A 15,299-nucleotide genomic window follows, 5' to 3' on the forward strand; every position below is an offset into this window, starting at 1 on the left:
CAATGTCAACTTGAAGTTCCATTTCTGGTAGATGAGAGCCGATTGTCTTTGCTCCAAGTTATTTGGTGAAAGCATTCACTTTTAATGGCTTCACTTCCTCAGTGATGCAATGTTTCATTTGATGGGATGCCTGGGGGAACTTCAGAATGGACGCAGAATGCAAAAATAACAGGGCATGTCACAACAAACTCAGCCAAGTAAATACAAATGGGAATTCTCTTGCTGTAGGATGCTTCAAAAGGCAACCCTGGATCATGCTGCTGCGGAGCAGTACCCCGCTGCAGTCAGCGAGAAGCAACTGGAGAGCCTTAAGATTTTTGTCCAACAAGAACTCCTTCGCTGGTTCACACTGATAATGTCAACTGGAGGAGCCTTCAACCCTCTGTCAAATAGGGGTTTATTAATGGAAAAAGCAGATATAACCTCTACAATGAGCTGGCCACAGTGTAACCCGTAAGTGAAACTGCCAAGGAAGCTCTGTACTGCAGCCAGAGCGTTCACCATTGTCATAAGAAAGAAGACCCCACAGTAAATACAGTTCCATCAAGCGTTGCTCTCTTATGAGCTGAGATCACTTTGCCTACAGCCAGACTGCACCCCAGGACCTGAAACCTCTCACCAAATGTTCCACTGGCATCTGTCTTGCAAGGTGTAGCACCCAAGTTCCTGACCAGCTACCAAATAGAAACCTCTCCAAGGCAAAGTTTGAGAGCCTTTGCTACACAAAGCAGCCCAGTTTACTAACATACTGAATTAGGAAGGCGATAACAGGCATGCTAGCAGCACCATTTTACCCATGAGGAAGTTAAATTGTCTCTGTCACTGTCAGTCTGCAGGGAAGCTGTTCGGAGAGTACAGGCTTACAGAGCAAAGCCAGCGCTTAATATAGCATATACCCTTCAGGAATTGTGAAAGCAAAGAACAAAGACCCTGTATAGACAGCTCTGCAAAGGTTGCCTTCATTATGTCTGTTCTTTGGATGCAGCATCTCCACAGGTAAACTTCATAAAAATTTCTGCTCCAACTTTGAAATGAGGAAAACAAAAGTCTGAGTTCTCACAGACTTATTGCTGGTCAGAGCTAGAAATGTGATGATGGGAAAAAAGCATCTTATTCATCATATCTGGCCCCTGAGGGGTTATGAGTTGTATATGCTTATTTTATGGGCACAAACAAGTTTTAACTTCTATTGTCTTGCAAAGGAAGAGCAGGCTGAATTCAATTCTGGCTCACACATCATCTGTGATTCTAGCCAAATCCCAGCCACACAACTTTTATTACTGGGAGGATGTCAGAGGCAAAAGACGCAGCTGGATATTCAGATCCCAGACCGAGTTTTGCTGTGCTGGCAGTTAGACAAACCAGCTTTTGATTTGTATGTAAACAGAGCCAATTTGAACTGCAAGGTCATTAAGAGAAAAGACATTTTACACAATATCACTGCACAGCTGCTTTTCCAACTTTCCCCATATGAAAATTTTTTTAAACAACTTTGCCTTCTCCTGTGGATTCTCAGTGACAATTTCTGGTCCTGATGAAGTCAATGGCCAACCCCCACTGATTTTGATGGGACCAGAAGGCAAGCTCTGAGGAAAGAAAAAAATTAAGATGTCCACAATTCTACAGCTCCAGTTCTACCATCTATGAGTAAGAATTACCCAAAACACAGGTTGTATGAAAACACAGAATTTGTAAGTCTGTATCCTCACAAAAATTCCACCAAGTCTTTACAAATTCTACAGCTCAAACATTGCTTTTCCTATGAAAACTAAAATACTTCAATCAACATGAAAGTAACAAATCTCCTTTTATTACGTAGGAGTGATGTCCACAAAGCAAATCTGCCTCCTCTGCCCTCTTACTAGATGCAGGCGTAGGAGATGCCTTCTAACTTCAATGGGAACTTTGAAAATAAACTCGAGACATTAGAATTACATTGCTGGCATTCAGCAAGACACCATATCATGGCATTTAAAGTGATCCAACAGCCTTTGACACTATGCCTTATAATTGGAAACATTTTGTCCTTAATGAGCCTAATAAAAGCCTTGCTCCTGAGGCTCAGATACTGATTATTCCATACATTTTTTTATTGACTGTCTGAACTAGCGAAGTTACATGAAGGGAACAGCAATAAACCAACAATTGGTTTTACTGTCCTGAGGCCCCTGGCCGAACCAAAACTTCTCGTCCCCCAGAGACCAAGGCAGCCTGGGGGAAGTTACTGCAACTACCTCCAACTGAAGTGTGAGTACAGTTACACACTGACTGCAGGAGCTACCTCGTACACCTAGGATCCTGACCTCTGGGAAAAGTGGGAATTAATGTAACCGCACTTCTCTAGACTGAATCCCAACACAAAGTCTGACCAAGAGAGGATGCAAAACCCCTTTCTCTGTTTTCCAGCATAGTAATTACCTGGCATACAGAAAATGCAAGCCCATTGCAGAAGCAACTGGTTGTTTCCAAACCATGTCATAGCCTCAGATCTCACAACACTCTACATTTTGCACTGTAGCTACAATTAAAATAAGATTATGAGAATATACAAAGAAACCGCATAGTTCTTGTAACAAGGCGTCAACCCATTATTGTGAGGCGGCTTTTAAGAGTGTTCCCAGTAGAAACAGGAATATATTTTCCCTGAGTAAGCTGGGAGGAATGCAGAGATTCAAAAGCTTAAGCTGATTTTTTTTCTGTTTTTTCCTCCTCTTTGATTAACTTACTGGGACTATTTGATGTCACTGCTACTCTTTAAGGAAGAGAGTTGGCCGTTTTCTCTTGTCTGATAAAAGACCTCACTCTGTCTATAATTAACAGCAAGATGTTTGCAGCTGCAAGTTAAAATGAGTGACTAACAGAGACGTTGCTGGACTATGGAAGCAGAGAACCTTCCAGGGGCAAAGGGGAAACGCCTGTCATCCTCCATCAGTTCCTCAGGGTGTCTGTTGGCAAAACACATTGTATTGTTCCAACGTGCAACTGGCAAAATAAATAGGTTGTTATAGTTTGTCATGTTTTAAAGGGGACTCTCGGGTATAACAGTTGAAAACAGCTTTAATATAATGACTGTATTTTTCTATAGCTTACCAGCATTATGAAGGAAGTCCACTCATAATATTCTAATACAAAACCTTGAATGGAATACTGGAAACCAGCAAACGCAAAGACCCTTCCTTCTGCATGGACAGAGCGGTCTAAGCTACAAAGCTGCTTCAGCCAGCCTATCACTTTGTGCTACCAGGAGATGGCAAAGCTGGGACATGAACCACCCACAAATTCAGGATGGGTCATTGAAGCTTTCTTTGCTCTGAAGAAGATGCCTGTCCTTAAGACATGGAGGGATTTTCAAAAAACATTAATAAAAGGAGAGAAAAAGGTGTTTATGAAGGCATGAACTAAGAAAGAACAACAACAAAACAAAATTACTTCTAGAGGATTTCCCTGTTCTAGCGCATTTCCCTGTCTTCAGCCCTAGCCAGTTTTCCCAGACTCATGTAACAAAGCTATTACGCAGAGCCTTATTTCTTTTCTTGCTATTAGCTTGACAGTGTTGATGATTCTTAAGTTGAATCAAACTTCTATCAGCTTTAGGGGATGGCTGGGATCCCTATTCTCATGTTTCATGTTTTGAGATCAGTATTTCTTTGCTTTTATTCTGTTAAAATAATCTTGAGCGTTAAAAGCAGAAATCTCAACACTTAGTATTTTGATTCCATTTCATTGAAGCCATTTTGTCCTTCAGCAGTATTCCTTCACTTCCCTCTGTCTTTATTCAGAGCCCTTGACTCTTGCTCTTAATCAATTCCTGCTGTGACTTCACTGACATGGTTTGACAGGTCTCTGTTGATATCTGAAGGAGAATCCTTGAATGTTTTGAAAAGGACCATTGCTCAATTGCTCTGTAGAGGTAATGTGGAGGACATGGCCCTTTAGCACTGAAAGGATCATTTTCCCTTTCACCACAGACCCTTCCCCCTTTCTTGTACAGCAAGGAAGTTAATTATGCTAGAAAGCTGGGAAAAGACCTGGTTCACAAAAGCCTCAGGGGGAAAAAAAAGGCAGATTTCCTTATTGAGGAAAATATCTAGCTTCGGACAAAACAGCAAAACCTAACTTAGTGCAATGCAAGCCTTTGTTTCAGGCAGCTTTCCTGGAGGGCACAGAGACATTGCAATCCCTAGAAAGATTTCCTCCTTAATTATTACATAGAGCAACACTTAAAAAAGCAGAAGCCAGAAGGCAGACTTTGATATAATCCTTTGTATAAAGTGTTCTGATGTCCTGAAGTATCAGCATGAGCTGCCATGTGGTAAACATTTTAGAAAAATGATCTGTTTATTAAGAAACATAAATAAATGTGGCAAAATACTTCATTGTCTTCTCAGAAAGAAAACAACTTAAATTTCAAGAATTACACCAAACAGAATTGAAATGTGGCTAAAGTGACTACATAAATTCCAATATACACACCTAACTGACACAGGCTGCCTGTAAAGATGAAGTGTATCAGTATTCAGAATGATTATGAGTATGTTTGACTGATTCAAAAGATGTAGGTTGATGTCCCTATGATACACATGGAATGAATGACCAAAACACACATCCCACAGATGCCATTCTTAATTAAAGGAAACACTGCAAAAAATAAGAGACCTTTACAGCGTTCCTGGGATAAGTGAGATGAAGAGAACCCCCTTCTCACTGCTGAAATAAGCAGCTCCGCTAGAAAAAAGCATGGCAGCAATTTTAATCAGTACATAGACCAGCTCTTTAGAATTAGCAATAAAATAAATTGTCAAACTATGATACCCGGAACTTAGGAGGACAAAATGTAACTAATCGGCACAATTATTTCAGCAGAATTAAAACTCCTAAATACTGATCCTAAACTATGAACCGTGAGAATAGGGAAAGAGGAAACACCAGGGAGTAACATCATCTTTCTGAGCAGGAACACCAAAGTAAGATAAATACATTTTTAAAAAAATCCCATTCAGCAAGATGACAGAGGTCTGCAAATGAGTGAGTTAGAAATGATACAAAATCACTGACAGCTCTGTCACCAGCCCTTACTGAGGCCAGCACCCTGAATTCAAATGAACAAAGACAACAAACCACCCACATACAGCAAACTTGAACAGGATCAATGGGATATACTTCTTAATTGTCTGCATCTATGTTTCTAAATTGTAATAAAAAGGTACAAATTTTCAGCTACATATTTCATTCTCCAACGGTTCGGAGTGTTTTTATATCTTTCGGATCACGGTCAGGCACATATGCTATTTATTTAAGGGTATTTTTTTTCCAATGACCTTACACACTCACTTCTCTGACATGGGGAGCTTGTGGAAGGAAGTTTGTTGGAAGTTAAACATGAGAAAGTGCAATAAAGCCAATTTACCTTGTAGGGAAAAAAAAACAACCAAGCGCAACAGCAAAGAGCTATATGGAAAAAGAAGAATTTGAGGCTCTCTGCAGTCCCATAAAACCCCTGCAGACAGCCTGTGACTCTCCCTGGGCAGATGTCCTCTCTCCTGTGCATTGTCTCATCCGAGCCCTTTTGGACTTTAATGAAATAATAATAATAAAAAACCAAGTGGAGTGCAATTTCCATGGAAACTTGGAAACAGATGTACCAGTACTTGCAGTTAAGCCTCTGTACTGTGAATGGAAAATTTTCTAGTTTACACAAATCTCAGCTATTATTTTCTTTGCAGTGCAAACTTGGGCCAAATACTTTGTCGTATTAAAGATGCAAACAGTCAGTTTTACTTTCCGCCCAGTACAACTGTGCACAAAACCTTCAGAAGCTGCAGTAAAACGCCTGATATTTATCTTCCCATGAACCCAAAATAGATATTAGGAAAAAAATGAATAATTTGGGTTTCCTTTTTGCTTGTTCTCTTCAGAATGTGCAAACAGCTTGGAAAACATCTCCTGTTCATGTGTAATGTAACAGACTAGTAGGCAGAGCGTTGGCAGAGTTAACGTGAGCTTAACTCACTCTTGATATTAGATCAGTTAGGTACTAACTCCTGATTTTCCACATATAACAAGAGAGATTTCTAGCTCAGGAGCATGTATTCACAAATCAATTACCTACAGATCGCCTCCTCAGCTGTAAGTAAATTCCTGACAAAGTACACTTACAAGTCCAAAATCATGACAATGACTTGTGACTGGATAACCTGATAGTCTGTCTTCACATCAGAGGTATCTAAGCACCTCTTTTAGCTGTGCTCATTTTACCTTCACTGCAGATACGTAGAACTATGCCAGTTTCTGTGAAAATTAATCTGGTATCATGGCACAGTAGATTAAAAAAAAAAAAAAATCTCCTGTTTACAGCTACAAAAGATTTGAGTTGTCTTTAACACTTGACTTAACAGACACAGTGACAACATCACACACCTGCTCAAGAATCACTGCAAAGCAGTTGTCTGACAGAAACTGAGCTAACTAGTCTTGCCCTAGGAATCCTGGCTATACTTGAAAGAGTCATTGATTAAGGCAAGGGACTGCTTAACAAGTAATTGGTCTTTAACACAGATTTCATCATAGGCTAACAGACTGAAGTTTTCTCTTTACAAGTACACAAGCAGTTCCAAATGTCTGTTGATTTTATACCTGCCTGGCCAAGTGAGATTACAGAGCAAGTCAATCACCTTTCTTTTTACCTGTATTTCTCCTCCTACATCTTGAAAATTCTACTCACTCACTTGTAGATCACGCAAAGAAAGAGGAAGCAGCATGACTCAGCTCCACACTACAATGGCTGGAGCAGATCCAGACCTAGCAATCCTCTGGGCTTTCCTTACCAAAACACAAATCTGCAGCTTGGATAATGTAAAGCATCCAGTGTTTGTATAAGAAATGTTAGATGGGCAGCATGCCAACAGCAGTCCTTAAGCAATACACTAGTTCTTTACATTGATGGAAAAGTATCTTCTGAAGAGTTAAGAAGGGATCTGTCTTTTCCGGTGCTGTATTCAATTCAGTCATTCTTTATGCAAATACGTTAATACTCGTAATGGAAGTAAATTAAGAGGCATGATCTAAGCTGCTTCTCTGAAATAGCCTCCACCTTCCTACAAAGCAAACTGAAGTGTTACTTACAAAAAGCAGCCCTCTGGACTGTGTACGCAGGAGGGAGACTGAGCAGCGTCAGGAAACTTGCATCACACACTAACCAACCTCACATTGCGTTAGAGGATGAAAGGCCATCTGGGCTCTGGGTTAATTTCAAAAGATGGTTCACTGAGCAGACTTTATGCTCAGCAATGCTTAGCACCATCTTCCCTTGTCCCTTCCCCAAATGTTCTGGGCATTGTCATATGATTATACTACAAAACGTGAAGTTATCCAAAACTAGTTCATGAGAAGAGAACGGAAATATATCTTCTCATTACAAAGGAAAAACAACTCCTATGCTGTTTTCGTAAGTGAGCTGAAAACTTGGAGAGAAACCCAAAGCCAAAAAAAGCAAAGAACTCAAGAAGATTCATATTCTGGACTGTGGTTTCTGTTGCCTTAGCTCAAGGGAAAATATGTTCATGGGAAAAGGTCCTGCCTGGAGCCAGATTTTTTTCAACTCTTGACTTTTCTAGTTGGCCAGGCTTTAAATCAATATGTTGCTATTATAGTTAGATTTTCATAAACAAAAATATTCTTTATGGATTGTATGATGGTTGTTTACAATTGAAATGACCACTTGTTTCCTATCAGCATCCAGTGCAGCTCCTATCAACCCGAGACAGACAGTGATCAGGCAATTCAAGAGGCCTTTACAATGTTAGTTCTAAGCTTCACTGATTCAGTGTGTTAAATCACCTTCCCAGAAGAGAGTTCCTGAATTAATCCAAAAGCAAAAAGCATCAGCTTTATCACCTACCTTCTTATCTACACACAACTCAGGAAAACAACATCATGTCTTAAGAGTTAACAAAGATCTCTAATACGGTCTTTTTGAGATTCCTTAAGATTTTTTAGAATGATACAGTAAGCTTTCTCTGAACTTTAAAGTGAACTCCACCCCTTATTTAAAACTGCAATGAAATTATGCTGTAAATGAAAACCAGTTACCTGTGATCAATGACAGTTACATCAGAAGCAGGAATCCCCAGAAGAGAACAGCTCTGTTCTAGTTCTTTCTTACGAATCTCTCCTTGATTATAATAATTTCCTGAAAACAGCAGACATGGCAACACTATCTTAGTTTAGGTTAGCTTGAATTTCTCTTTCCTTTCTCTAATTATCAAGTGTGAGCATCCCATACTAAATAAAAGGGCATCGTTTCAGGAACAGACACATTGCGAGAGACAAACTCCACAGGTTTTACCCGAGCAACACGTGGCGCAGCACAGGATAAAATGCTGAGGCAAAGTTCTACCCACCTTGACTACATTCCTCACGTTTACACACTGAATGTGGCTTGCAGCCATCCATGAGCCTATTTGGCTGGGCCATGAGAAATCATAGAATCACAGAATAGTTTGGGTTGGAAGGGACCTTAAAGTTCCAACAATCCTGCAATGTCTAATCAGATCAGTGGTCCAAACAGCCCATTGTCCGCACCCAAAGTCAAATGCTTCTGCCAAAGACAGATTTCTCAGAAGTCTGCAGAGGAAATTTAGTCAGAAACCACTATGGCAAGATTGCAAAGAACTTATAGAATCAAAAGAAGAGAGAAAATCTAATTTAGGTAGTGCATTTGGGAGAAGTTACTACAGACTGAGATCAAAATCTTGCAGGGAAATGGGATCCATTATCTTGAAACACTGCCCCCTTCTTCACTGAATTATTTTCTTCTCATGTTACCAAGGAAAAAAATAAGAGAATGTCAGGGTATCAGCCATGAAAAGTCCACACCAGGCCCTTCCAGAAGGCTTGCAAACCAATCTTAACTTTGAAGCAATAAAATGAAAAAAATACAGCTGAATATTAATGCACAATTCAAGTCTGCAGTCAGCTGTCTTGAATTACACTAAAAGTTTTTATTGTTGTCAGTGTGAGTCATCTAAATCTAGCATTTCTCTCAAGCAGTGTAGCAATCCGAGCCATCCCCAGCAAGCTTTGCAAAAATTTTCAAAGAGGGAAAGAGTAACTAGAAAAAAAGCCCGCCTCTTGCAGACTGTGAATGGTTTTAGGAGGCGATGACAATGATTATCTGTGGGTTTGCCGAGGAATGTGTCAGCTTGGCAGTGTGCAGCTTAGATGGTAAATTCCAGCTTCAGCAAAATTAAAATGCACCCTCACTAGATGGATTACAGGAGTACAGGAGGCCTTCTTTTGGACTGATTTTTTGCACAGCCATTAATGACACTGGTGGTTTAAGACAACGTATCTTTTGCTGCAATGCAGTGTAAGCTGACTGCAGGTGGTGTTTTATCCAAAAAACACCACTGTTCTCAAAATACCTACTTTCTACTCATCTCAAGATGGGGTAGATCCATGTTCCACAGTTTGAGAAATGTGTCAGAACACTGGGAACATAAAAATGCTAACAAGAAAAAATGGGCAGCTATTGAGAGCAGAGACAGCTGAATAGCTGATGCTGCTGGACCTCATCCATTGAGCTCTCACAATAGAAAGTCAGCTACTACAGAGAGCAAAGCACATTTACACTGAGTTAATATTTCAATCCAAGATTATTCAGTGTGCAAAAGGCCGATTTTTTTTTGCAGTGCTGTAATTCTAATTCATTTCTAAGTCACTTCGACAAACATTTGAAAACTGCAAGTACAACGTTGTCTAAGTAATGATTTTGTCTCAGTGTTATAATTTGCAGAGTCTTTGATCGACTCAGTTGTCATCATCAATCACGCAAACAATGAGAGGATGAACCATCTGAATCACCCGAAAGACTAATAAGAAGCACAGAAAAATCTATTATCCAAGTGAATGTACTCTCCTCCACGAGCTGCTAGTTCCATTATGAAGACATGCAAGAAAACACACAAAGGCAGCGTCAAACACACTGAACGTTCATGTCACTGATTCAGGAGTAAAGAAAAAATAATTAACAAAATAAACAAACCCGCAACACTTCAATGGAAAGTTCTCTAATAGTTCTCTAGTCCCCAAAACTGAAATAGCAGAGTTGCACTTCAGTAATCTCTCCATAGCTGTGAAAAAGCCAACTGGGATCCACAGACCTCTGTCCCTCAGCAAAGACAACTGAAAGCTCTGCACTAACTCGTGAATGGGAGGTATAGAGTGATCAGTAAAGCCATTGCATCACTGGACTCCAACAATAGTTTAATCCCCATCTTCTCACCTAGACGGTCTGTTATAACAAAAAGCTCTGAAAACAAAGAACAGAAGAGTTGGCCATGAGCTAGCTGAAGCTTTCAAAAACACAGCAGGCCCTTTTCCCAGATACCACTAGTTGTCACTGTAAGATGCAAATGTTTGTAGCCTAAGACACCCCTCTCAAAAATAGCAATTAAAATATAACTTTACTATTCACCGCAGGCTCATGTATTCTGGAATAGTAGTATGATCTGCAAGATCAATTAAAACGAAGTTGTTTCTTATGCACAAAAACCCAAATGATGCTATTAACTGATTATCAATGCTGCAAAACAAAAAATGTGAAGCTTTAGTAGATCATGAGAAGAACACAAGAGCATCATGTGCTGTAAAAAATTCTTCTCCTGTGAAACAGCAGAGCCTGTGAGAATCTTTCCATTCTTTTCAGCTCCAGAAAGGGCTCTGTGGGAGTACTGCTTCCAGGTTTTGATCACTGCACTTTAAAAAGATGTGAGCCAGCTGGAAGAGTCCGAAAGAGAATGATAAGAATGATAAGATGATCAGAGGTTTAGGAAGCATGATCTGCAAGGAAAAATTGCAAGAAGTAGGTTTGTTTAGTCTGGAGAAGGTAAGACAGAAGAGACAGATAATAGCCCTAAAATATATAAGAGGCTGCTACAAAAGGATACTCTGATTTCCATTTTCATGGCAGATAGGGAAAATAAACAAGCAGGCCTAAATTACACCGCTGATTCAGGAAAAAGTGAGTTGAAGACAAGCTAATGCAGCGCTGACACAGACTGCACAGCCTGAGGAACATCCCTGGAGGCACTGCAGAATGAGCGGGATGTGTCAGCAGCAAACGAAGACACAGGGGTGCTGCCTTCAGGTCGACTGATGGACGACATGACCCTGGGATGCTTCAGGCCTGTTCTTCCATGACTGGACTGTTACACAACTGTTATTTTCAGATGTGTTACGATGAATATATCTTTAACACATTAAAACTGAAGAATTACAAGGAAATTATGGAATCATCGAATGGTTTGGGTTGGAGGGGACCTTCAAGTCCATCCAGTTCCACCCCCTGCCACGGGCAGGGACACCTCCCACTGGATCAGGTTGCTCAAAGCCTCATCCAACCTGGCCTTGAACCCCTCCAGGAATGGGGCAGCCACAACTTCCTCGGGCAACCTGTTCCAGGGCCTCCCCACTCTCATGGTGAAGAAATTCTTCCTTATATCAAGCCTAAATCTGCCCTTCTCCAGTTTATACCTGTTCCTCCTCATCCTATCACTACAAGCCTTTATGAACAGCCCCTCTCCAGCTTTTTTGTAGCCTCTTTTCAGGTACTGGAAGGTCGCTATAAGGTCACCTCGGAGCCTTCTCTTGGGGGACAGGACAAGAGGGAATGGCCTCAAGATCCACCAGGGGAGATTTAGGCTGGACATTAGGAAAAAATTTTTCACAGAAAGGGTCATTGGTCCCTGTCCGAGGCTGCCCAGGGAGGGGGCTGAGTCACCTTCCCTGGAGGGGTTTAAGGGACGGGTGGATGAGGTGCTGAGGGGCATGGTTTAGTGTTTGATAGGAATGGTTGGACTCGATGATCCGGTGGGTCTCTTCCAACCTGGTTATTCTGATTCTATGATTCTTCTCCAGGCTGAACAACCCCAACTCTCAGCCTGTCCTCCTACGGCAGGTGCTCCAGCCCTCGCATCATCAGATGAAGCTTCCTTCTAGCTTAAATCAAAGCCATTCCACTTTTCGCAACCGTTAACTACTTCTCATCTCCCTCCTGGGCCGCCAGCGCCCATCGCATCCCTTACGGCACCGGGATGACGTCACACCGAGGTGGGGGGGTTGCTCCGAGGCGCTGACGTCACACACCCCGTGACGTCACGGGCGGGGAGCCCCTCCTCGTGTCTTCCCCTCCTCCTCCCCTTTCCTCCCCGCCCCTCACCTGCGGAGCAGCACAGCACGGCGGGGCGGGTGCCGGCGCTGCCCAAGCGCAGCACGGTGGGGGCGAAGAACATGGCTTCGTCATCGGGGTGCGCCGTCACCAGCAGCGCGCGGGACGGGGCCCCCGAGCCCCCCTCCCACAGCGGGACGAGGCCGCCGCCCCCCCCCACTCCTCCTCCTCGCCCCGCGCGCCCCCGACGCCGCCACCGCCTCAGGCCGCGCGCGCCCCCGAGCAGCAGCGCCAACGCTAACAGCGCCGCCGCCGCGCCCCACGCCATTCGCCTCCCCAGCCCAAACCGACCCCACGCGGCAAACGCGAGCCGCGGCACGAAGCTTCCGGCGGAACGAAAGGGTCCGCCCCCCCCCCCCCCAAACCCCACGTCAGCCCCTCCCTTCCCGGCTCCGCTAGGGAGGACCCCGGAATTGCCGGCAAATTAACTCGCGTTTGGGGTTTAAGGAAGCAAACGCGCTTTATGGCGGGGGAGTTGGAACTAGATGATCTTTCAGGTCCTTTCTGACCCTAATGGCCTCAAGCTCCGCCAGGGGAGGGTCAGGCTGGACATAAGGAAAAAATTTTTCATGAAAAGGGTGATTGGTCCCTGTCCGAGGCTGCCCAGGGAGGGGTAGAGTCCCCTTCCCTGGAGGGGTTCAAGGGACGGGTGGATGAGGTTCTGAGGGACATGGGTTAGTGTTTGATAGGAAAGGTTGGATTCAATGATCCAGTGGGTCTTTTCCAACCTGGTGATTCTATGATTCTAACTATTCTATGATTTTTACTATTCTATGATTCTTACTATTGTATGATTTATCAGGGCTGGGCGACACGAAGAGCAGTCTCCGTCAATCGTGTGCAGCCAGACAAGAGCTGGGGCAGAAGAGATTTTCCACTTACACGCATGCGTATAATTCTCCCCAGAAATCTTAAGTATATTCTATTACTTTCCAAGGACTAATTTTGATATTATTATGAACTTGGCAACAGCCAAACCTCTTGCTAATTTGGAGCTTTGGAGCCAGCTCTGCCTCACCTTGCATTTGAGATGGGGAGAGACTGCAAACAGAGGTGATCGCAGAAGACGACACATCTGCTCAGCACAGGTCACACTGAACACAAGCCGTTATCATCTCCAAAGAACAAACAGTCTCTGGGAAAACACTGTTTGAAAGAAAACATGAGATCAGAGGGACATTCTAACTTTGAAAAAATACAATTACTTAGATGGAACTTAACTCTACTTTAGCTTAAACAAAAAATATTCCACTTTTTGTAGTAGTTACTACTTTTTGTATCAGTACCTTGAGAAATGACAACTGATTGTGGCAAAAGCCACGCTCGGCAGTGTGTGGGACCATTTATCCCTGTGCTGAAGAGGCAGGTGAGGGGAAAACTCAAAAGCAGGGCAGGAGGAGCTCCTTTTCCCACAGGCTCTATTCCCTGCAGGTCTGCCGCTATTCCTATGGCTGCGAGGGAAAAACAGCATTGGGATGCGTCTCAGGAGCAAAGGCAATACCTGAAGAATGTTGCAGAGAATAAGGAGACAGAAAATATTAATATAAACATGTAAAAAGGCAATTGGACACACAATGGCTTGGAAACTTTGCTTTTCAAGGCAAACAGGTGATGTGGAAGTGTATGAGGTCAGCAGGGGTGTGTGTGAGCTGGGTAGGGTTAAAGGATGAAACGGTGAGAACAATTCAGAGCTCAGTTTTTGAGGAGCCACGCAGAAATCACAATCCAATGCTTGACTTGTCTTCACAGACTCTTGGATGCTTCAACTCCCACATGACCAGAGGTGGTCACTGCTGTGTGCTGGGATTCAAGCATCCCAACACTCTGTGCAAGGCCTCCTTAAGGAAGCACAGGACGGTGGATCTCTGCTGGGATCACTGCACGCTCGGGGGGCAACACAGGCTTTAGAAGTGACCCTGTCTGCCACAGGGCAAGCCCCTGCTTCAGTAGTCTGAATATATCACTGTGTGGACACACGTCTGCCAAGAGTGGGGTATGAATTCTTGTATTTGATGGAAATTATAACAACGAGATTATTTAATCTCGTCCAGTGTCTTTTTTTTTTTTCCCCATGGTAAACCCGGTAAGAGACTAATTTGTGATCTTAGCAAGAATTACTTATTTGGAGGTGAAACAACACATAGGCTTCAAACACCTTGTTGAAAAAGCAGGGAACAACTTACACAATCCTAAATTGGGGGGAACAATAAAAAGCAGTTTGAGGCTTTAAACTTATCTTACACACTTCAGAGCCATCCTAGAAGCCAAGGCATGGCACCAGTGACCATGTGGGAGCCCCCCATGCGGGAGCCCCCCATGCCCCCACGCCATACTGGTTATTATTAACGGGTATCAGTGTGCCTAGAAAGCAGTGAGGGGGGTGAGGGTGTGTAGGGACACCCCCCCTCCCCAGGCCCTGAAGAGCTGTGGGTGCTGAGCCCGGCTCGTCCCAGCCCCTTATCACAGAATCATAGAATGGTTTGAGTTGGAAGGGACCTTAAAGATCATCCAGTTCCAACTTCTCTGCCATGGGCAGGGACACCTCCCACTGGATCAGGGGCTCCAAACTCCATCCAGCCTGGCCTTGGACACCTCCAGGGATGGGGCAGCCACAGCTTCTCTGGGCAACCTGAGCCAGGGCCTCCCCACCCTCACAGGAAAACATTTCTGCCTAAGATCTCACCTCATCGTGACGAATTTCTTTCTCGTGTTTAATCTAAGTCTTCCCCCTTCCAATTTAAACCCATTCCCCTCGTCCTATCACTCCAGACCCGTGCGAAAAGCCCCTCTCCAGCTTTCCTGGAGCCCCTTTCAGTACTGGAAACTGCTCTAAGGTCTCCTCGCAGCCTTCTCTTCTCTAAGCTGAGCAGCCCCGACTCTCTCAGCCTCTCCTCATGGCAGAGATGCTCCGGCCCTCAGCCACCGCCTCTTCTCCGCGGGCACCGGCGTCCCCAGAACGCGGGGAGCGGAGTGAGGCGATGTGGGCGCCACATCTGCCCCGGGATGCCGGTCCCCGCGAGCCCCAGCCCCGTTATCGGTTATTATCAATGGGTATCGTTGTACCAGGAATGGG

At 43.6% G+C, this 15,299-nt stretch overlaps 1 protein-coding gene across 1 annotated transcript in view; it reads right to left on the reverse strand.

The window, feature by feature from the left end:
* Positions 1-12,494, reverse strand: part of PIGL (phosphatidylinositol glycan anchor biosynthesis class L) — a 55,094-nt gene extending 42,600 nt beyond the window's left edge. The window contains exons 1-2 of the mRNA XM_069874366.1: positions 12,218-12,494; positions 8,089-8,188 (exon numbers count right to left, since the gene is read on the reverse strand). Of these exons, the coding sequence (XP_069730467.1) occupies positions 8,089-8,188; positions 12,218-12,494 (377 nt within the window). The remainder of the gene's footprint in view (positions 1-8,088; positions 8,189-12,217) is intronic.
* Positions 12,495-15,299: the final 2,805 nt, after the last annotated feature.

Source organism: Phaenicophaeus curvirostris, chromosome 21 (genome assembly GCF_032191515.1).
Source record: "Phaenicophaeus curvirostris isolate KB17595 chromosome 21, BPBGC_Pcur_1.0, whole genome shotgun sequence".
In the NCBI taxonomy this organism is placed as follows: Eukaryota; Metazoa; Chordata; class Aves; order Cuculiformes; family Cuculidae; genus Phaenicophaeus; species Phaenicophaeus curvirostris.